General features: G+C 50.8%; 1 protein-coding gene across 4 annotated transcripts in view; it reads left to right on the top strand.

Moving 5' to 3' along the window:
• Lrrk1 (leucine rich repeat kinase 1) overlaps positions 1-22060 on the top strand; it is a 67793-nt gene that overhangs the window by 5235 nt on the left and 40498 nt on the right. The window contains exons 1-11 of one of the 4 annotated variants that reach the window (XM_070043138.1): positions 130-304; positions 8939-9111; positions 9796-9967; positions 11236-11415; positions 12020-12168; positions 17509-17735; positions 19524-19651; positions 19808-19971; positions 20182-20319; positions 21042-21154; positions 21371-21447. In XM_070043138.1, coding sequence (XP_069899239.1) covers positions 256-304; positions 8939-9111; positions 9796-9967; positions 11236-11415; positions 12020-12168; positions 17509-17735; positions 19524-19651; positions 19808-19971; positions 20182-20319; positions 21042-21154; positions 21371-21447 — 1570 coding nt within the window. In that variant the 5' untranslated portion in view covers positions 130-255. Of the gene's footprint in view, positions 1-129; positions 305-4019; positions 4069-4806; positions 4991-8938; positions 9112-9795; positions 9968-11235; positions 11416-12019; positions 12169-17508; positions 17736-19523; positions 19652-19807; positions 19972-20181; positions 20320-21041; positions 21155-21370; positions 21448-22060 lie in introns of those variants that run through there. The other 3 variants (XM_070043141.1, XM_070043140.1, XM_070043137.1) reach the window with 3 other exon arrangements.

Here is a 22060-nt window from a genome sequence, read left to right as displayed (position 1 = left end):
GCCCTGCTGCTGCACAAGTGCCTCCCACAAACATGTCATTAGACATTCCTGGGTGTGTGACACCGCCGGAGTGGCCAAACCTGCCCTGCCAGCTGCGGGAGGCACCCAGGAGTCAAGAAGTAGGGAAACTTCTAGATAACTCAGGCCAGACTCTCCTGGATTGCAGAAGGTGGGGTGCTTGGGGGCTCCCCTGCCCTTTATACCTGAAAGACCAAGACCGAGCCTCTAAGAGGACCGACCACCGCCAGACTCAGCATGGACCAAGGATGGAGAAGGAACTTTCCGGGAAGTCTTCACATTCCAGGTTGTTCCATTAGCTACATCTAATCATGTCTTTTTTCGTTGAAAAAAAAATTTTTTTTTAGGTCTATATGAATATCAGAGCCAAGTGGGCTGCTCAAGCTGGGGCTCTTTGGTCTTCTAGAAATAAAAAGTAGGAAATAGAATTAGGAAGTGCCTCCTCTCCCCTCTGCCCCCCCCCCCGCCCTTGGGTGGCAGCTTGTCTTCTGGCTGGGCCACTGTTGAATATTCTAGAAGGATCCAATCTGTACCCATTAGCCTGGGCTGTGGAGGTGGGGGGCGGGGAACACCATGGTCAGTGAGGGACTGGCATCCGATCTGGCACAGGGAAGATACACAGTGCCCAGTAAGGAATCGCCTACTGACCAGGCCAAGGAGGGAGCAGGGCTAGGTGGTAGCCATGGTGGCAGGAGCAATGGCTCAGGGAATCCATCCATTCCGGGGGCAACGAAAGCTATGCTTCGAACTTAGGAAGCAGAGCCCTGAGACACACTAACCTTAACCTCAGTCGAATTTTTCCAGAATAGAATTGGTTACTCTCAGCAGCAGGGAGGGAAGCTCCCTGCCTGCCCCTGATGCCAGCTTCAGTGAGGAACTGTGCACTGTGGGCATCTGTCCTGCTCATGTTGCTTCAAGAAACATCCCTTTCTTGTGGCCTGGAACTCCGCCCCTTTCCTGGAGCCCCTCCTCCTTCTGGGAGCTCCACCCCTTCCTTGGTGCTTGAGCTCCGCCCCTTTCTTCAACCTCATAAGCTGTGTCTGTTAAAAATGCACAGCTAAGGTCATCCTTAATAGTGCAAGACTGAATTTTGCCTCTGACGTCATGAACAAGACAAGGAAGTCACCTTGACTTTCCATTTAGCATTGCTCTGGGGGTTCTAGCCCAGTCAAGGAAATATAACCCAGCCAGGCACCAGTGGCTCCTGCCTCGAATTCCAGCTGAGATCAGAAAGAGCGTGTGGCTCAATCAGCACCTGGCAAACTCACCAGTGACTTAGTGAGAATGTCCACAGACTCTTCCCGGGTGTCCCAACTTGGCCCCTTCAGGGCTTGAAGCAACAGAAATCTTTGGGAAGGGGATTGCTTTCCCCTTCTTCCAAAAGGGACGAAGCGGCTGCCTTTTCCCTGATTGCTAAGGTTGATCGCTTTGCTTTGCAGCTTGCTGAGCTGTTGCTTTGCGCCCAGATTTGGAAAACTTGATTCAGGGACGCGTTGATGTTTAGTGGGAATTTGGCCCCAGGGCCCCAGGGGTTGGAATGTGAAGGAGCTCTCATCCGGGCATTTCAGATCTGGGGCTTTGCTGATCCATCAGTGCGGATATACTAGTTCAGGAGAGGATTAAATCAATCCGTTTCCTTCCAGACTTACCATCAGTGCAAAACAATGTTTCCATCCTTCTCTTTCTGCTAAACAAACAACAACAACAAAAAAAACCTTTTGTATCATTGTTATCAGCAAAGTGATTTCCGCAAACTTGGATAAATAAGCGGGCTTTAGGAAGTTGCCAAGATAAAGCTATCAGAAAATTTTCTAAATTGGACCTTAAACAATGTCTCTTTTCTCTTGGTCTTTTTTTTTTTTTTTTTTAATTTTTAACCAGAAATAAGCACAGTTCCTCTCTGGTGAGGAATGCTTCTAGTACAAGAGGAGAACAGAGGAGGGAGAGAAGGGGAGGGGGGAGGGCAGAGAGCTTTGAGAGCAGAGCCCAGGCGTACTTAAGATGCTTGTGGTCACAGAGCAATGGTGGAGGACTTTGCTTTAATATTCAGAATAACACTCACGTGGAGACAACAGATACAGAGCCCGGCACAGAAAGAATCAGAGACACCGAGGGAGAAAGAGAAAGTCTCAGAGAGGGGGAGAGGGAAGAAGGAAATTAGGGAGGGAGGGAGAAAGGGAGAGAAGGAGGGAGATAATGACAGAAAGGAAGAGAGAATAAGGAAGGGAGGGAGGAATAGTGAATAAGGGAAGGAGGAAGAGAGAGAATGAAGAAGGGAGAGAGAGAACAAAGGAAGGAAGGAAGGAAGGAAGGAAGGAAGGGAAGGAGGGAGGGAGGAGAGGGAAAGGAGGGAGGGAGGAGAGGGAAAGGAGGGAAGGAGAGGTAGGGATTGAGAATAACAGAAGAGAGGAAGAGAATGAAGAAGGGAGGGAAGGGGGGGAGAGAAGTTTGTACAGCTGTGCATCCAGGGTTTGTTCTAAGCAGCAGCTCTGTGTGTGTGTGTGTGTGTGTGTGTGTGTGTGTGACCACTGGGCTTTTTCATGAAAGGATAACAGCTCTGGTGAGTGGCTCCCACCAGCTCCCAGGACCAGGCGCAGCTGTGTCCACACACCACACACTGCACATCCCAGGACTTCTGTCTTCATGGGCTGCGTGTGTCCTTAGCCAAGGCTGCTGGGGTTTAACCTCCCAGGGCGCCGCCGCCCTTACCCCGGGATTTGTCTCTGTCCACTCTGAGATCTGTCCATGGGAGTCGCAGCAGGCTGGCAGCATGCAGACTTCTCTACTTCTGCGGTTTGTGTGTCGAGGCCTTGCTTTGGGCATGGACTCCACCGTGCCGAAGTCCGTTTCTGTTGTTTCTGTTGTTTGAACTTGAGGCTGCGAAGCTTGCCTGAAGACCTGTGGAGGAGAAGGGAGAACAAATGAGCACACGGTTTTCAGGGGGTGTCGCTGTACACACACACACACACACACACACACACACACACACACAGCCAGTAGACACACACCTATCCCTTGTAAGGCCACGTGGAACACAATCACCCAAGGTAAAGAAAGCAATGCAATTGAGAAATGTAGTAGAGCTAAAAAACAAATAAGTGCATGGTATCTGCTGCCCATCACGGGTCGTAGCTCGTGTATGGGTCTTTCTGTTTTTGTGCTGTCACGCTGTAGATTCATTCCTAAGAGAGAAAAACCACAGGTAGAGTAGCAGAATCTTTCCCTAAGTTCTCATACAGGATTTTCTTGTCACTTCCTGAAAATAATCGTGTCAGTTTCACAATGGTGAACTGACCATAGAATGTGCCCGCTTCTGACAGGGTGGCTCATGTCTGTAATCTTAGCTACTTGGGAAGCAGAGATCATGACATCCTGGGGGTAGGGGAAAGTTCAGGAGACTCTGTCTGTGATGCATGCCTGTAATCCCAGCCACAGGGGAAGCAGGAATAGAAGGACCACAGCCCAGCAATCCAGGCCATCCCAAGCATAAAATAAGGCCCTACCTTGAAAATAGCCAACACAAAGCCAGGTGGTGGTGGCTAACACCTGGAATCCTAACTGCTCAGGAGGCTGAGATCTGAGGATCGTGGTTCGAAGCCAGCCTGGGCAAGGAAAGTACATGAGACTCTTTTCTCCACTTAATTACCAAAAAATAAAAAAATGAAAAAAAATCTGGAAGTGAAGCTGTAGCTCAAGTGGTAGAGCACTAGCCTTGAGCACAAGAGTTCAGGGACGTGCCCAGGACCTGCATGGAGGGAGGTGGGGGAGAGACAGGTAGACTTAAGCAGTAGAGCTCCTGCCTAGTGGGCACAAAGTCCTGAGTTCAGATCCCAGTACTGCAAGAAAAGAAGAAGAGGAAGAAGAAAGAAGAAGAAGGAAGAAGAAGGAGGAGGAGGAGGAGGAGGAGGAGGAGGAGGAGGACGAGGACGAGGACGAGGACGAGGAGGAGGACGAGGAGGAGGAAGAAGAAGAAGAAGAGGAGGAGGAGGAGAGGAGGAGAAGAAGAGGAGGAGAAGAAGAGGAGGAGGAGGAGGAGGAGCCAATTTCAGTGTATGTTATAAGCATTTCAATATTTGACTTATCAAATATTGGATATAGGGATATCTCAGATGTTAGAATTCATTGCAATTGTGTGTGTGTGTGTGTGTGTGTGCATGCGCGCGCACACGCGCGCGCCAGTCCTGGGGCTTGAAATTAGGGTCTGGGGGCACTATCCCTAAGCTGTTTTTGCTCAATGATAGCACACTACCACATCTCCACTTGCAGCTTTTTGTGGTCAATTGGAGATAAGAGTCTCTCAGACTTTCCTGCCCAGGTTGGCTTTGAACTTCGATCCTCAGATCTCAGGATTACAGGCGTAAGCCGCCAGCGCCTATTACAAAGGAAAATAGAACCTTTACACCCTGGGATTGCCGGGTGTGTGTGGGGGGGGTTGACCACAGTTTACTCAGAAAGATCTGCAGAGCTTGATGAAGCCACCGCGAGGCTGTGCAGGGAGCGTTGCTTGCTTTCCAGCTGGGGCTGGTCCTCGCTCCTCAGCCTTTGCTTTCTGTGGGGATGCTGATGGAGTGGCCAGCAGGAGGCTGAGCCCTCACCATCTGTCTGGAAGCAGGGAGAAATTGCTGCCCACGGCGGGGGGGGGGGGGGGGAAGAGGGTGTTGGCTCCCTCTCTCTCTCTCTCTCCTCCCCTCCACAGTCTGCATCCTCTTGCATTTCCTCCTGTAGGAATAAAAGGTTGTATTTCACCATCGTGCAATCTAGAGCTCAAAGCTGCTGCTTAGGCTAAAAATTCCTTGGAGTGGCATGTTGGGGAGAAGGCTCCTCCCCAGAGCCACGCAGGGGAGCTGCTGAAGTGGAAGGGGGTGAGCCTCACCTCGAGGCGGGCCTGCCCTCCCTCCCTCCTGGGGAGCCCTGGCCATTTGCACACTCGCAGGAGGAAGGCACAGGAAGGCGATTACGCAAATATGATCAGGTCAGTACCGTGGCCAAGTTTGCGGGTGGCCGTTCTGCCAGGCGTTACGGGCTTAGGGGGCTTTTATGATTATTATTTTCACTGTAATCTCTTGATAGGGGTAAATGCAATATCACAGGGTGCTAATGCCATGACAGTGTGTTTTCAAAGAGACACAGATGGCTCTCGAATTGGGTGGAGAGGAAGGGAGGCCTCGCATTCTCAATTAAGTAGCAGTGTCTACCTCCATCGCGTGTTGTTGTAAGAGAAGAGATATCACACACACACACACACACACACACACACACACACACACACACACACACACACACACACACACACACACACACACACACACAGAGCCAGGACTAGAAACTAGAGAATTCAGACCACAATTCTGTCTCTTCTCCATTGCCCGGGATTTACTGAATGAAACAGCAGATAGAGAACTTATTCTACTTGTTGTGTCAGGAGAAAGATGCCAGCGCAAATACTGTGCATTATAGAAGGAAAGGTAGGAAAGGTACTGGAGACAGGACATAGCCAGGGACCGACAGAAAAAGGAGGAGATGGCTTTGGGGAGATGCCGCAACCGGGAGGTGAATTGTTGGGGTGTGTGGCAAGGTTTCTAGAGTCGGGGTTATTCTGGAAGATGGATTTTGTTTAATGACTGCTCTCAGATACCAGGTGATAAGAATCACTTCTGCTTGCTTTTCTATAGGTCAGGACAGTTAGCTATTCTAAACCATGACTCTGGAACACGGCATTTCCAGGTTGGGTTATTGACAGCTGAGGTTGTGTCTCCGAGAAATGGCCGAGCCCATGTCACTAGAAGTATTTAGAAATAGAATATTAAATTCCAAGTGGTTGCCAAGCACAAGACGATGTCTGCTTCTGTGGGTTTTCAAAACCAAGTGCTTCTTCGTCTAATGGACTTCCGCCAAGCACCGCCCGCATTCAACCCCAGGGCGCCGTTCCTGCAGCCGGGGACGCGTGGATGGCGAGTTTTAGCTCAGAACTTCTAGCAAATGTGGCCTGTAGCCTGTGACCCACTGGTCTGTGGCTCAGGGTCACCCTAGAGTGTGGTGGGCTCTGGATCCCCCACTTCTCTCCTCCTCTCTACACACACTGTACCCTCACCCCAGCCTGCCCCTGCGTTTGTCTTCTTCCTCTCTGAAGTTCATTCTCACACCCCCCTGGCTCTCCATTAAAATCAAATAAGCAACACGAGCCAAACCTAAAAATAAAAAAGGGAAAAAGGAGGACAAGGAAGGGAGGGAGGGAGGAAAGAAAGGAGGGAGGGAAAGAAAGGAGCTCTCATCTTCCTGTGTTAAATACTGGGTTAGGTATGTATTCAGAACAAGTTTCATCCTGTTTGTAGCACTATGCATGTGTGTGCACACGTGTGTGCGTGTGTGTGCACGTGTGTGTGTGTTGGACATTTTCACTGCTCTGTGGGATAATGATAATGATAGAAATTATAATATAGAGAGCAAAGGATTATTTGAAAACTTTGAAACGGAACTATTCCAAGCTGCTGCTATGATGTTCATACTAGTTCCTGCTACTTGTTCAGGGCATTGGTGTTGAATTAAAATAGAGTCTGTTTGGAAGGCCCCTGTGTTTACTATAAGTTTTACGTCTTCAGGAGGAATTTATGTAAGGAGTATGGTGTTTTACTGAATAAAATAATATTTTGGAACTGGGTCCTGGTGGCTCACACTTTGCAGTCCTAGCTACTCAGGAGAGCTGAGGATCATGGTTCAAAACCAGCTCAGGCAGGAAAGTCTGTGAGACTCTTATCTCCAATGAACCACCAAAAAGCTGGAAGTGGCACTATGGCTCAAGTGATAGAGTGTTAGCCTTGAATGAAAAAGCTCAGAGGCATTGCCCAGGCCTTGAGTTCAAGCCCCAGGACCAGCACAAAAATTAAATCATACTGGATACAGCGAGACATGCACGTGATTCAGACCACACCTTCCCAATGTGCAGGCCCTTGGCTTAAGGGTTTAACTATTTGTATTTTGCATTTGTAACATAAACCAAAGAGGCTGCTTACACCAGGTGACTGCTGATACACACAGACACCTGCACATTTGCCGTTACCAGACAAGGAGGGTCTCTGCTTAATCCAAGAGGACGTGCCCTGACTTAATGAAGTGAGCCCTTCTGATGGAGGTTGCCACCCTTAACTCCCTCCCTTCCTCCCTCCCCCCCCTCTCTCCCTCCCTCCCTGTGGCCTGCTCTCAGATGTCTGAGGGTCCCAGGCTATAAATAATTAATAACAACCATCAGAGTGTGCTGAGAATCAAGGCTGTTTATCTGTGTGTGTCACTTCTTGCATAGGAAGCTTTTCTCTGACTTGTCTTCCCCTAAAATGCCCAGCCAAGCCGGGCACCAGAGTGGCTCCCTCCTGTAATCCTAGCTCTTCAGAAGGCTGAGAGCTAAAGAGCCAAGGTTTGAAGTTGGCCCAGGCAGACTAATCTGTGAGACTCTTATCTCCAGTGAGCCAGCAGAATGCTAGAGGTGGAAAGTAGAATGCCAACCTTGAGTGAAAAAGCCCAGGGACAGCACCAAGGCCCTGAGTTCAAGTCCTAGTATGAGTACACACACATGTGCGCGCGCACACACACAATTCCTGCCATGGTATTTCAGTAATGAAGCCAGAGCTGATCGCCCAGTTTCATGAACATTTAGAGCAGTTGCCTAAAAATGGGACAGATCAAGCCGGGTACTGGTGGCTCATGCCTGTCATCCTAGCTACTCAGGAGGCTGAGATCTGAGGATCACAGTTCAAAGTCAGTCCAGGCAGGAAAGTCTATGAGACTCTTATCTCCAATGAACCACCAAAAATTCTGAAAGCAAAGCTGTGGCTCAGGTGGTAGATCACCAGCCTTGAGCCAAAACCAAAAACCAAAACCAAAAACCTCAGGCACAGTGTCCAGGCCTTGAGTTAAAGCCTATGACCAACCAAAAATAAGGGGTGGGGACAGATCATGGCTTAGACTGGGGGCAGAGAGAGAGAGAGAGAGAGAAAGAGAGAGAGAGAGAAAGAGAGAGAGAAAGAGAAAGAGAGAGAGAGAGAGAGAGAGAGAGAGAGAGAGAGAGAGAGAGAGAGAGAGAGAGAGAGAGAGAAAGAGAGAGAGAGAGAGAGAGAAATGAATGTTCACATACATGTCAATCCTAGGGCTTGAACTCAGGGCCTGGGTCCTATCCCTCAGCTTTTGTGCTCAAGGCTGATGTTCTACCACTTGAGCCACACCTCCGCTTCTACATTTTGCTAGCTAATTGGAGGTAAATGTCTCATATACTTTCCTGCTATGGGCTGGCTTGCAACTATGTTCCACAGATAGCCTACTGAGTAGCTGGGATTACAAGTGTGAGCCACTGGCACCTGGCTTCATAAACAGGGAATTTAATCTGGTTGAGGCCCCCAGACCTCTGATTCGGGGCCCCTGGTGGAGGGCAGGTCTGGTGGAGACCTGTCAGTTCAGAACCCAGCGTAGTGCTGTGTCCCACGGGCTCAGCGCGTGCTCCAGGCATTTCTCTGTCAGCCTTGGCCACGCTCAGCCTTCTATAAAGCGGGCCTCACCCCACCCACAGCATGGGGGGCTGAGCTGGAGCTGGAGCATCTGGAACCTTCCTTCATGTAGGTCAGGCTTCCTACCAGCGTGCAGCCACCGCCAGCCACAGCACAGACAAGCAGAATGGCAGGGCCTGGAGCACTAGGGACGGGCTGGGCAGTCAATGCCTGCAGTCCACACTTCCACGAGATCTTAGCAGGGGTGAATAGAGGCGGGGGGGGGGGATTCCACCGCTCTCCAGGCCACGCCCACCTCCCCTGCCACCAGGTCCGCCCCCCAGCCCCTCCACCAGGCCGCAGCCCTCCTGGGCTGGAGCTCAGTTACCCCCCAACGCCCCCCCTGTCTCCAGGGCTAAGGAGCAGTGTGTGTGCTTCCTTCCCTGCAGGTGCCAGGGACATGGGCAGCAAACTGTCGGTGCCAGCTGGGGACCCCCCCACATGCTCCCCCAGAACCGAGGACATCCACACAGCCTACAAGCAGCGAGACCTGGGCCGAGCCCGCCACCTGCTCAGACAGGCCTGCGAGGCGGAGGAGGGCGGCACGGGCCCGCCGCAGAAGGTCGGTCAGGATGTGGGCTGAGGTGACTGCCACAGCATCGTGCGCAGGCCAGGGCAGGGGCGGGGAGGCTCTCAGGTTGCTCCCCCATCAGCAGAATTGATGGGGGGAAGGAGGAGGGAGGGATTGATTGTGTTCTAGAAATAGCTCGCTTGGCACAAAACTTGAGGGTGTCACTTGTTTCCAGATGACTTCTCGGCGGAAGATCAAGGCAGGAGCAGGTCCTGGTCAGGGTCACAGCACAGTGCTGTCTGTGACGGATGGAAGCCGCTGTGCTCGCCAATAGGCTTGTTGGTTGGTTGGTTGGTTTGGGGCACGCATGGCAAAACTAGCACAGGTTCAGAACCAATTGGGAAGATCTGTAAAAGACATTGGATTTTGTTTGTTTAATTTATTTATTCTTGTCGGTCGTGGGTCTTGAACTCAGGCCCTGGATACTGTCCCTGAGCTCTTTTGCTCACTCAAGGCTAGTGCTCTTACCTCTGTGAGCCACAGCCCCATTTCAGGTTTGCTGGTGGTTCCTTGGAGTCTCGTGGACTTTCCTGCCCAGGCTGGCACTGAGCTGTGATCCTCCGATCTCAGCCTCCTAAGTAGCTAGGGTTACAGGCATGAGCTACTGGTGCCCAGCTTGGTGAAACATTTTAAATGCACTCACCGGGCAGCACCACCCTGCTCTGTCCCGTCCAGGGCCAGCTTCTGAGCATCGCAGCAGCCCATGGGGATGTGGAGACGGTGCGATATCTGCTCTCCGAGAAGCACGTGGAGATGCCCACAGAGCCCACGGATGATAACCCCGCCGTGGTGGCCACCCATTTTGGACACACCGAAGTGGTACAGGAATTACTTGAGTCCTTCACAGGTAAATCACAGCACATGAGCAAATACCTTGCTACCACCCCAGGACTGAAAAACAAGACATTCAACACGCTTGTGGAGAATGGGGGAGGTTCTGGGCAGCAATCAGGGCAGATTTAGGACCCTTACAAAAGAGACTGGGGCCAGGCACAGTGACACATCCCTGTAATCCCAGCTACTCAGGAAACAGAGATCAGAGAACAGGTCTCAGTTAACGTTACCCCAGGCAAAATAGTCACAAGAAGCCATCTCAATCTGATAAAAGCTGGATGCGGTGGCACACGCTTATCAATATGTGGGAAACATTTAAATCTAAATGTGAGAGACCTTGTTCAAAAACACTGAAGCAGAAGCAAGCATAAATTTGAGACACTATTCCAAAAATACTAAAGGAAAAAAAGTGTTGGGGTCATGGCTCAAGTAGTTGAGAATCCGCAATCACAAGACGCCAAGTTCAAATCCTCGTATGACCGAGGAAAATAGTAAGTTAGTATCATTCTTTGTGATTTCACTAAGTGAAATAAAAAAAAATAAGTAGCTAGAGGAGGGAGCAGCTGTTTTTGGCTGTACCTCAGAATCATGAGCCATGTTAACCTACACAGAGCAGACATGTTGCAAGAGCCTTATTCTGATTTTTGGGGTGGGGGGGGCATCTGTTGTGGGGCTTGAATTCAGGCCCTGAGTCCTATCCTTGAACTCAAATCTAGCGCTCTACCACTTGAGCCACCACTCATTTCTGGCTTTTTGGTGGTTCATTGGAGATAAAGAGTCTCACAGCCTTTCCTACCTTGGTGGGCTTTGAATTGTGATCCTCAGATCTCAGCCTCCTGAGTAGCTAGAATTGCAGGCATGAGCCACCAGAGCCTGGCTTTCCATGCATACTTTTTTTTTTTTTTGCCAGTCCTGGGGCTTGAACTCAGGGCCTGGGCGCTGTCCCTTAGCTTCTTTTGCTAAGTGGTAGTGCTCTACCACTTCCAGCCTCTTCTATGTATATGGTACTGAGGAATCGAACTCAGGGCTTCATGCATGCTAGGCAAGCACTCTACCACTGAGCCACCTCCCCAGCCCCCATGCATACTTTTAAAAGTCTCTCAAGATCGCACTGGGTGTGGGGTTCAAGTCAGAAGTCTTAAATCCAGACAGCGTGGCCTCTCAGCAGGTGGGACTTGGATCTGAAGGAGGCCACTGGGTTGTGTTGGTGGTGGGAGGATGATGAGGATGAGGACAGCCAGTGGCCATCACAGTGGGCTGTGCTGTCCTGTCCCCCCACAGGTCCCTGCAGCCCCCAGCGCCTGCTCAACTGGATGCTCGCCCTGGCCTGTCAGCGGGGACACCTGGGCATCGTGAAGCTCCTGGTCCTGAGCCACGGGGCTGACCCCGAGAGCTACGCCGTCCGGAAGAACGAGTTTCCCGTCATCGTCCGCCTGCCCCTGTACGCAGCCATCAAAGCAGGTGAGTCTCCAGGGTCCCGCCCTGCGCTGGCCGGGGGCTGTGACTTCTCCCCAACCAACCTCGCACCTCGGCGGCGGACAGACCCTGGAGACGCTTTTTCAACAATTCCTGTTCATGGCCAGGCACCGGTGGCTCAAGCCTGTCATCCTGGCTACTCAGGAGGCTGAGATCTGAGGATCACGGTTCAAAGCCAGCCTGGACAGCAAAGTCTGTGGGACTCTTATCTCCAGTGAACCACCAGAAAACTGGGAGTGGTGCTGTGACTCAAGGGGTAGAGCGCTCGCCTTGAGCTGAGGAGCTCAGGGACAGCGCCCAGGCCCCGAGTTCAAGGCCCCAAGACAAGGACAAAAACATGACAACACAAAAACTGATCATCTTCTCTTCCTACCCCTCGAGACTCCCTAGAAAGGAGATTTGGTGACAGGGACCAGCGACGAACGAGGCTTCCCCAGGGCAGAGCCCTCTGAAAAGTTCTAGCCACCTGGATCTTGGTGCAGGAAATGAAGCTCAGGGATATCACCGAGTACAAGGACCTTTGCCCCTGTCTGGAGCATGGTGCCATGGGCCAGAGCGGGGACACCCACATGCTGTTTTGTCTCCCTAGGGAACGAAGACATCGCCATTTTCCTGCTTCGTCATGGAGCCTTCTTCTGTTCCTACATCCTTCTAGACAGTCCAGACCCCAGCAAGCACCTTCTGAGGAAGTATTTCATTGAAGCCAGTGCCCTGCCCAGCTCCTGTCCTGAGAAAACAGTGAGTAACTCCCCTCCCCTATCCCCTCAGCACCCCCCCCCCAATGCAGAGCCAGGCTGGGCACTCTGCTCTCTCAAGGGCTCTGGTTTGGGGCCAACCAGGGCAAAAAGTGAAGGAGAACCTCATCTCAACAAATAAACTGGATGTGGTGGTGCACACTTGTAATCCCAGCTACTCAGGAGGCATGGGTAGGTAGCTCATGGCTCAAAAGCTGGCTTCAGGTAATTAAAAAAAAAATCTGTCCACAAAAATAATAATGATTAAAGCAAAAAGGTCTGGGGATGAAGCTCAAGTGGTAGAGACACCAGCCTTGCAACCACAAAGCCCTGAGTTCAAACCCCAGTGTCACCCAGAATTTTTTTTTATTTAAATTAAATTAGAAACTTTACAGCTGCTCATTCTAACCATTGGAAATGCCAGGAAAATGTAGCAAAGATTATGAGTCTATCCTCTCCCCCTTGACTTAAATTTTTTTTTTTCAGTCCTAGGGCTTGAACTCAGGGTGCTGTCTCTGAGCTTCTTTTTCTCTAGCACTCTACCACTTGAGCCACAGCACCACTTCTGGTTTTTCCTGTTTATGTGGTACTGAGGGAATCGAACCCAGGGTGTCACACATGCTAGGCTGCAGCACTCTACCACTAAACCACCTTCCCCGTCCAACATAAATCAATTTCTGACCTTCAAGGATCTCCTCTGCTGCAAAAGTGTATTTGTTTCCTACTTATGAACAAAGTAGCATTGAATTATTTCATTCTCTCCAGTTTGGCTCTTTTCTGTACACGGTGTTCTAGATCAGTGATGGCGGCATATTCTTGCAGTATGTAATTGGCCATTTCTGGGTTTTGCCTCTTGTTAAATTACTTTTGATTTTCTCCTGGAATCAAATGCTACCGCCCTTCCTTTCCCATGTGTGGCAAAGCCGCCTTGGTCTGACTCCCCGTGTTTCACGAGGCCCTAGCTAGATATTTGGACATTTTCTCTGTTCTGCACAATGTACGTCGTCACGCTCCTCGTATTCCATTTTCCCTTCCTGTTACTATATTCTACTTGTATTCTTGCATATATTCTGTGGTGGGATTTTTTTTTTATCACCTTCTTCCTGAAGATCTGGTACCTCTCATGTATTTGATTTCTTTTCTCGTTGCTGTTGTTCACTTGTTTGTTTGCCTTGAGGCTTGAACTCAGGGTTTGGGCACTGTCTGTGAGCTTTTTTGCTCAAAGCTAGCACTCTACCACTTGAGCCACAGCACCATTTCCATGTGTGTGCCATTTGAATGGAAGCTATGTATAAGAAGTATATATGTGCATGTGTGTGTGCATGTATATGTGCGTGTGTGCAAATTTCTCACTTCCCTTTCAAACTTGACATTACTGGAGTGAGAAAGAGTTCTTATGCCTCCTTGGGTTATAGCCAGACCCTGTAGTAACTTCCCTTATTGATTGTGGGAGTTTTGGGTAGAGTCCTTGAGAACTTTAGGGTCGTGTGCAAACCGCCAAGGTTCCTCTCTTCTCACCCGGTGTTTCCACGACTTACTCAGTGTCTTACTTCATATCTGGGAATAATAGTCACATGCCAGCGGGTACCTCTGTCTCCTCCCTGGCTTTGAAGCTCTTGGTGAGAGCAGCAGACAGCCACTTCCTTGGGTCAGGAGATGTTTGTCATGGTTGACAATCTCCACACCATCCCTGGCACCGACCTGTATGAGGGACAGTGGTGAATTTTGCCAGATCTCTTTTCCAGAGGTCGCATGGAGCTTTTCTACTCTATGATGTGGTGAGGGCTATCAAACCAACCTTGAATTCTTGGGATATATACTATTTGTGTATGTCACATACTTGCTAGGCAGGTTCTGTACTGCTTGAGCTATTTCCCCAGCCCTAAATGATTCATTTATTTTTGTGTGTTTGTTTATATATTTTTGGGGATTGAACTCAGAGCCTTATGCGTGGTCAGCTTGCTTTCTAGCAGCTGGTACTCTACTATATGAGACAATACCTCCAATTCTTTTTTTTTTCCCTTCTTTTTGCTTTAGTTCCTTTATAGACAGAGGCCCATACTTTTTACCCAGGACTGACATCCTACCTATCCTTCTCACATAGCTGGTATTATAGCCATACCCAACCATCTTCAGATGATTTGTTGAGATAGAGCTCTCACTAGCATTTTCCCCAGGCTGGCCTGGAACCACGATCCTCTGGATGGCTCCCTCCCAAGTAGCTAGGATTGTGAGGCTGTACCAATACCTGTACCCTCCCCACATAGAAGGGAACTGTATACCTGGCACACAGTAAGTGCTCAGTACAAAGAATGGTATTATTGTTAGCTTTGTGTTGCAGAGGGGAATCGTGATCTAACCCCCGCATTTGTGTAGTGCTTAGTGTTTTCTTCCGTTTGTTCACCACAGGGCTGTATTGTAAGGAATACAGTGTTTTGCAGGTGACACTATTTAGGAACAAAGACAATTGCATTGCAGTTGATATTCCAATTCACAGAGAGATAATTGAAAGAATTACAGGAGGCCCAAGGCTGGTGGCTCATACCTCTAATCCTCGCTTCTCAAGAGAGGAGGCTGAGATCTGGAGGGTGGAAGTTAGAGGCCAATCCAGGACCACCCCCCCCAAAAAAAAGAAAATAGTTCACAAGACTCCATCTCTTAATTAACCAGCCAAAAGCAAGGCTGGAGGTATGGCTCAAGTGGTAGAGCACCAGCCATGAGCAAGAAAGGGGAGCAAGTATGAGGCCCTGAGTTCAAATTCCAGAATAAATAAATAAAATAAACTACAGGAAGGTGTACATAGTTTCTATGCAAATTTGATGCTTACATCATGGAATGCCCCAGGATTCCTGTAGAACAGAGCCCCATTTTCTGGCATATTGACATGCATAGGAGTTTAAACACTTCTCCATGCTCAGCTGCATGCTAAGATTATTAATTCCAGATCTAGGGGGTGGGGGCATCATCATGCCCTTGGTGAGGGCCAAGGACTTGGGTTTTCCCAGTGGAGGTAAAGGCAGACTGGGTTGGTGTCTCTCGTCCGTGATCTGTCCTTGGCTCCCCTGGGTCAGGCCGGAAGAGGAAGTGAGATTCCAGTGTGGCCTGAGTCAGGAAGACCCCGGGCTTCCCCAGTGCAGGTTTTGGATTCTTACAATCCAACTGAGTCTCAGAGCCCAGTGCCTGGGAGCTGTGGGGTAGCTGCTCTGTGCAGCTGGACAGAGAGCTAAGACCCGGCCAGCCCAGAGGTGTCCAGAACCATGACCCAGGAGCCACAGGTAAGGTCCTCTGACTTTCCAGGCAGTCTGTGGGACTGAGATGACATTTTTTTGTTCCAAATGTGTGTGTGTGTGTGTGTGTGTGTGTGTGTGTGTGTGTGTGTGTGTGTGTGTGTGTGTATGCGCGCACACAAGCTCAGGGCCTCTTGCTCTCCCTTGGCTCCTTTTGCTCACAGCTGGAGCTCTACCACCTGAGCCCCACGTCCAATGTGGCTTTTTGCTGGTTCATTGGAGATCAGAGTCTCAGATTTTCCTGTTCAGGCTGGCTTCAAACCATGATCCTCTGTATCTAAGCCTCCTGAATAGCTAGGATCACGAACCACCAGTGCCAGATCTCAGTTCCAAGTGAAAAGAGTGATTAGCTGGCAGGATGCAGGGCCTGCAGATGCCCTGGCCCTGGCTGGCGTCTGCAGCGATGACCTTTTCGAAGCAGCTAGCCCACCGGACACAGGGGACAGAGATCGCTCCCAGTCTTGATGCAACTGGTTTGGGGGCCCTTTGGGGGTGGCCACCTTTTGTACCATCATGTTGCACGTGTGTGTGCTTGGGCAGTGGGTGTTTGTTTGGAGTGGGCCCTTGACCACGGCCCACCCAGCCTCAGTCACCCTCCTCCCCCTGGCTTGGACATCACCTGCTTCCCCCTCTACCAGAAGCCACCTCTGTGGGGCGCCAGAGAGCCACAGTGAAGCCCATGTTTATTGCCCGCGTTGATTTTCTTGGTGATGAAGAAGCAAAGCCCAGTCCACTCATTGCCAAGCCAATTCCCTGGCTCTGCATGGGCCGCTTTAAGACACCAAACCCTTGCCTGAATTTTGAGACAGGCCAAGTTCATGGTGACTGTCCTCCATGGTCCTCCTGGATTACTGCTTCCCAGAACACAACAGGGAAAGTCAGACACACAAAGAAAGGTTCAGTGGGTCCCAGAAATAACTGACCTTTGTACAGTTAAAGGCCAAGTTATCTAAACTTGAAACCACCCACTGGGGGAAATGACGAAGTTCCTCTTTCAAATGGAGCAGCAAGCCAGGTGCTAGTGGCTCACACCTATAATCCATGCTAAACAGGAGGCTGAGATCTGAGGATGGAGGTTTGACACCAGCCAAGACAGGAAAGTCTGTAAGACTCTTATCTGTAATACATTATCAAAAAGCAGGAAGTGGAGCTGTAGCTCAAGTGGTTGAGCACCAGCCTTAAGCAAAACAACTTAAGAGATTGCACCTAGGCCCTGAGTTCAAGCCCTAGTAGGAGCATAAATAATCCAGAGGATGTAAATGCTTGCATGATGATGATTTTTTGAATGAGCGCAGACTTACATGGCTTCAAGATCCTCAGCAACCCCCTCTTCATTCCAGTCTCGAGGTTGGTACCTGAGCACACATCTTCAGGCTCACACCCACGCCCAAGCAGCCCTCACCTGCGGGGTGAGGGACGGAGCGTTGCTGTGTGTACATGCATGTACGCATGCACACACACAGCTGGAGGTGGCCAGCCCACGCGGAAACCTCAGCACCACAGCACAGCTTCCCCGGGGCCGAGGCAGCGCTGGGACAGAGCTCAGTCCCTACGCCTCACCTCTGCATCTGTCCCGCCTGGGGTCATGTCCTGCCTGGGGTCATGTCCAGCGTGGGATCGTGCCCAATGTGTGGGTCATGTCTGGTTATCTGTGTTGCATACATTCCGCTCCCCCCCCCCACGCCCAACTAGGCACTTTGTAACTCAGTTATCACTTGATTGTAAGCATCGCAGTGCTAGGGTTCAAATACTCCTCATTTTATCCCAACATACACAAGTAACCCTAGTTACTTGTTCTTCTCTGGTAAGGTGCGGAGAAAGAATGGGAGAGGAAGGAGAGGGGAGAGGAAGAAGGGGAGGGGGGAGAAGGGAGACAGGAGATCCGGCTAAGGGAGAGGACACGGCACACATCGCCACCTAGTGGCTAGATATGGCACCTCTCAGTTGCTGCCAGTTTAACCTCCATGATTGGCCCCTTTTCCCGCCATCCCTGACCCCATGTGGCATCTCCTCACGCCTGTGTGTTTGTCCTTTCTGTGCCGTGTTCTGCACGCCAGGCCCTCCGAGTGCGGTGGTCCCACCTGCGGCTGCCCTGGGTGGACCTGGACTGGCTCCTGGACATCTCCTGCCAGATCACCGAGCTGGACCTCTCTGCCAACTGCCTGGCCTCGCTGCCCTCCGTGATCCCCTGGGGGCTCATCAACCTGCGGAAGCTGAATCTCTCGGACAACCACCTCGGGGAGCTGCCCTGCGTGCGCTCCTCGGAGGAGATCATCTGCTCCAGGTGGGCCCTGGGGGGCGGGGGAGGGCAGGGCACTCTTGGCACTGGGCCCCCGCCGTCCTCTGCCTGGCTTCCTCACGCACGCGTGCTGGTCTTTAGAACAAAAGTCCCAGCTCCAGGAAAGAAGGAAGTTGGGTTCCCTCTTGTGGGAGTTCTCAGGAGCAAAGGAAAAGGGGGTGAACTCCCTCTCGGGGGGTGTCATGGGACACCTTAGCCAAAATGCTTGCCTTGGTCCTGTACCAGAATTGAGAGAGAGGGTGAGCATCCTGGGAAAGGGGAGGGGCCTCAGAGGATGGGTCATTTGCATAATGGGGGGAATGCACCAGCCCCTGTCTGCTTTTCCTGGAAAGAGGCTGGAATGATTTTACTTCATTCATCTCTTTTGGTTACTTATCTGCAAGGCCTCCTGCCTCAGAGGATTTGCTGATTTGCTAATGCTAAGGCTTGACAGATGCAGTGGTTCACACCTGTAATCCCAGGGAGGTAGAGACTGGGGGTGGGGGGTCGAAGTTGAAGGCCAGCCTGGGCAAAATAAAAGTCAGACTCCATCTCAACAAATAAGCTGAGTACAGTGATGCACACTGTAATCCCAGCCATGTGGGAGGTATGGGTAAAGGTCAAAGGCCCAGGCTCCAGCCCTAGCAAAACCCTATTTGAGAAAAAACCAAACAAAACACCAATAGCAGGAAATGACTGGAGGTGTGGCTCAAATCGTACAGCACCTGCTTGACAAGCATGAGGCCCTGAGTTCAAACCCCAGTAGGACCAAAATAAATCAATCTAAGGCTCTACGTAAACAAAGAGGCAAAGATGTTAGAATTTACAAGTTCTGCACACCAGAAGCTGGAAAAGCAAGGCTGTTCGTGCAGTGGTGTTAGGTTGGAAGTCAGAGGCTCACACTTGCTAGGCTGGCACTCTACCACTCAAGCCACACCTCTGTCTCTGCTTTTTGCTGGCTATTTGGAGATGGAGTCTCCTGGACTCTTCTGCCTTGGCTGACCTCACATTGTGATCCTCCACGTGGCAGCCTCCGGAGTAGCTAGGATTGTCAGCCTGAGACACCTGTGCTGAGCCATGTGGGTTTTGCTTTTCTTTTCTTTTTTCTTTTTTTAATCCAGGCCAGAGGGACAGATCTGTCAGTGTCAACAAGAGAAAAAGTCCTGCTGGGTGGCTTCCCAGCTGCCCCAGGGTGTCAGCTCGCTTTTCCAGAATATTCCTAGGAAGGATTTTAATCCTAAAATTGGCCGAAAGTAGACTCAGGGTTTTGTTTGGTTGTTTGGTTGGTTTTTGTTTTGTTTTGTTTTGTTGTCTACACCAGTCATTGTAAAAGTTCATCAAATGAATGAGAATCACAGGAGAAAAATCACAGTGCAGAAAATTTTTCAGAAAGAGGGAAAAAAATCCCTTGCTTTCAGAGAAATATGTCAAGTGATTTTTTTTCTTTCTTCCTTTTTTTTTTTTTTTTTTTTGTTGTTGGGTTTTTTGTGGTGCTGGTCTTGAAGTTTGAACTTAGGGACTGGGTACTGTCCCTGAGCTTTTTTAGCTCAAGGCTAGCTCTCTACTGCTTGAGCCACCTGGACATTTCTAGCTTTTTGTTTTTGTTTTTGATAATCCATTGGAGATAAGAGACTCAGACTTTCCTGCCAGGGCTGGTTTTGAATGTGGATCCTCAAATCTCAGCCTCCTGAGTAGCTAGGATGACAGGTGTGAGCCACTGGCTACTGGCTCCTGACGTTTTTTAAAATTCTTCTTCTTTCTTCTGATCCCCTGACTCCCTTCTCCCAACCCCAGGCTGCTTGAAATCGACATTTCCAGCAACAAGCTCTCTCACCTCCCACCGGGATTTCTGCACCTGTCCAGACTTCAAAAACTGATCGCTTCAAAAAACTACTTAGAAAAGTTATTTGAAGAAGAAAATGGTATGTGTCCACCAGCATGATCTGATGACACTGGTGATTTTCTTCCTGGTAGATATATATATATTAATATATATTATATATGATATATAGTATATCTATTATATATAGTATATATATTAGCAATTTATGCTCGGATTTATCTGTACTCCCTCCCAGCCACTAACTGGATTGGCCTTCGGAAGCTGCAGGAGCTGGACGTGAGCGACAACAGACTGACGGAGCTCCCCGCCCTCTTCCTGCACTCCTTCAAAGGCCTCACTCACCTGAACGTCTCCAGAAACAACCTCAAGGTGTTTCCAGATCCCTGGGCCTGTCCGCTGGTTAGTATCAGCCAAGGCAAGGGGCCCCGGGGCAGGTAATCCCCCCTGGAAGCCAGCCGACCCAGCTCTGGGTTCAAGAACCACGCAGGAAAATAGTTCTTCCCACAGAAACAGGAGGAGTGGGAAGGCTCTGGTCTTTTAAGACAACAGAAGAAAGAAGCAAGATGGCAGGCGCCTGACTATTCTGTCTCTTTCTCCACAAACGCTTAGAGATGCTGCAAAGCATCCAAGAATGCCCTGGCAGCGCTGCCCGACAAGATGGCTGTGTTCTGGAAAAACCACCTGCGAGATGTGGATTTCTCTGAAAACGCACTGAAAGAAGTTCCCCTGGGACTTTTCCAGCTAGACGTAAGGACCCCCGACGGCTCAGCTGTAGCTGTGCTGAACAAAATCAATCCACAGATTCTTCTAAGACAAATCAGGGAGAGAAGGAAAAAAGGGAGCAGGGAGAAAACGTTCAGCCAGCAAATAGGTGCCTAAGCCAGGCACGGTAGCTCACACCTGTAATCCTAGCTACTCAGGAAGCTGAGATCTGAGGAGCAAGGATTTCAAAGCCAACCCAGGCAGGAGAGTCCAAGACACTCTTGTCTCTAATGAACCGTGGGGGGAAAAAAACAGACGCAGAGATGTAGCTCAAGCAGTAGAGCCCTGCTAGCCTTGAACAATAGATCTAAGAGACAACACCCTGGCCCTGAGTTCAAGCCCCAGTACCAGAACAAAAACAAAACAGTAATAAAAGAAGAGGAGAAGGGAGGAAAGAAGAGGGGAGAGAAAAGGGAGGGGAAGGAAAGAGGGAAAGGAAGGGAAGGACAAAGAAAGGAAGGGAAGGAAGGGAAGGGAAGGGAGGGGAAGGGACGGGAGGGGAAGGGAAGGGAAGGGAAGGGGAGGGAAGGGGAGGGAAGGGAAGGGACGGGAGGGGAAGGGAAGGGAAGGGAAGGGACGGGAGGGGAAGGGAAGGGAAGGGAAGGGAAGGGAAGGGAAGCTCTGACTTTGGGAGGTAAAGTCTATCAGCCAGCTGGCAGGCTCTGACTCGGCCTTGTCTTCTCCCCCCCACCCCCTCCCTCTTCCAGGCCTTGGTGGTCTTGAGGTTACAGGAAAACCAGCTAGTGTCGCTGCCTCTCCAGGACAAATGGACCTGCAGACACCTCAAGACCCTGGACCTCTCCAGAAACCAGCTTGGGAAGTAAGGAGGAGAAGGCCTGGGCCCCCGCGTGCATAGTGCTCCTTAGAGGGTGTGCTGGCCTCCATCTCCCCACTGGAGTGCATGGCCTTGGAGCCGACCCCGGGAGGAACATTCTGGCTGGTGGAAGGCCCTAGAGGAGACTCTGTGTTCTCGGATCGTGGCCCTGATAGTAAAGTGGCCGTGTCCCCAGAGCCTCTCTCCCCTCCCGTCCCACAGGAGTGAGGAGGGCCTGAAAACAAAGCGGATCTCCCTTTTCACCACCAGAGGGCGCCAGCGCTCGGCGACGGATTCAGGTGTGTGCTGGGGCCCAGAGTCCCTGGTGGATGGGGAAGGAGTCCAGGTGGGTGGCTTTGTCTCCTAGCTCCCCACCCCTGTCCCCTTGCCCTCAACTAATGGAAACCCTGGGGATTCTCTCGAGTGGCTCGTTGCCTTTCCATAGCCGTGACCATCTGGAGAAATCAAGGGTTATTTGTGCCACGCGCGTGCCAGGCCGGCGTCCTGGCTTTGGGTGCAGGGCTCGGTGGGGCAGGTCAGGAGCTGGTGCTGAGCCCTTCCCCGGGCTGGCTGCACGCACACCTGCTCCACGCCTCGCCACAGGCCGGCTGGACGCCACTTTGCGTATTTCTCATGAGGAAAGCAAGGCACCTGGCATGCCTCCGCTTCCTTTGCCACAAGACGCCAGAATCATCTCCTCCTCCTCCTCCTCCTCCTCCCCCTCCTCCTCCTCCTCCTCCTCCTCCTCCTTCTCCTCCTCCTCCTCTTCCTCCTCCTTTCCTCCTCCTCCTTCTCCTCTCCTCCTCCTCCTCCTCCCCCTCCTCCTCCTCCTTTCCTCCTCATCCTTCTCCCCCTCCTTTCCTCCACCTCCTTCCTTCCTCTTCCTTTCCTCCTCCTCCCCTCCCCCTCTTC

Source organism: Dipodomys merriami, unplaced genomic scaffold, assembly GCF_024711535.1.
Source record: "Dipodomys merriami isolate MVZ:Mamm:240054 unplaced genomic scaffold, mDipMer1.0.p SCAF_33, whole genome shotgun sequence".
NCBI classification, from domain to species: Eukaryota; Metazoa; Chordata; class Mammalia; order Rodentia; family Heteromyidae; genus Dipodomys; species Dipodomys merriami.
Note: the sequence above shows the minus strand (reverse complement) of the source record. Positions and strands in the feature narration are given on the sequence as shown.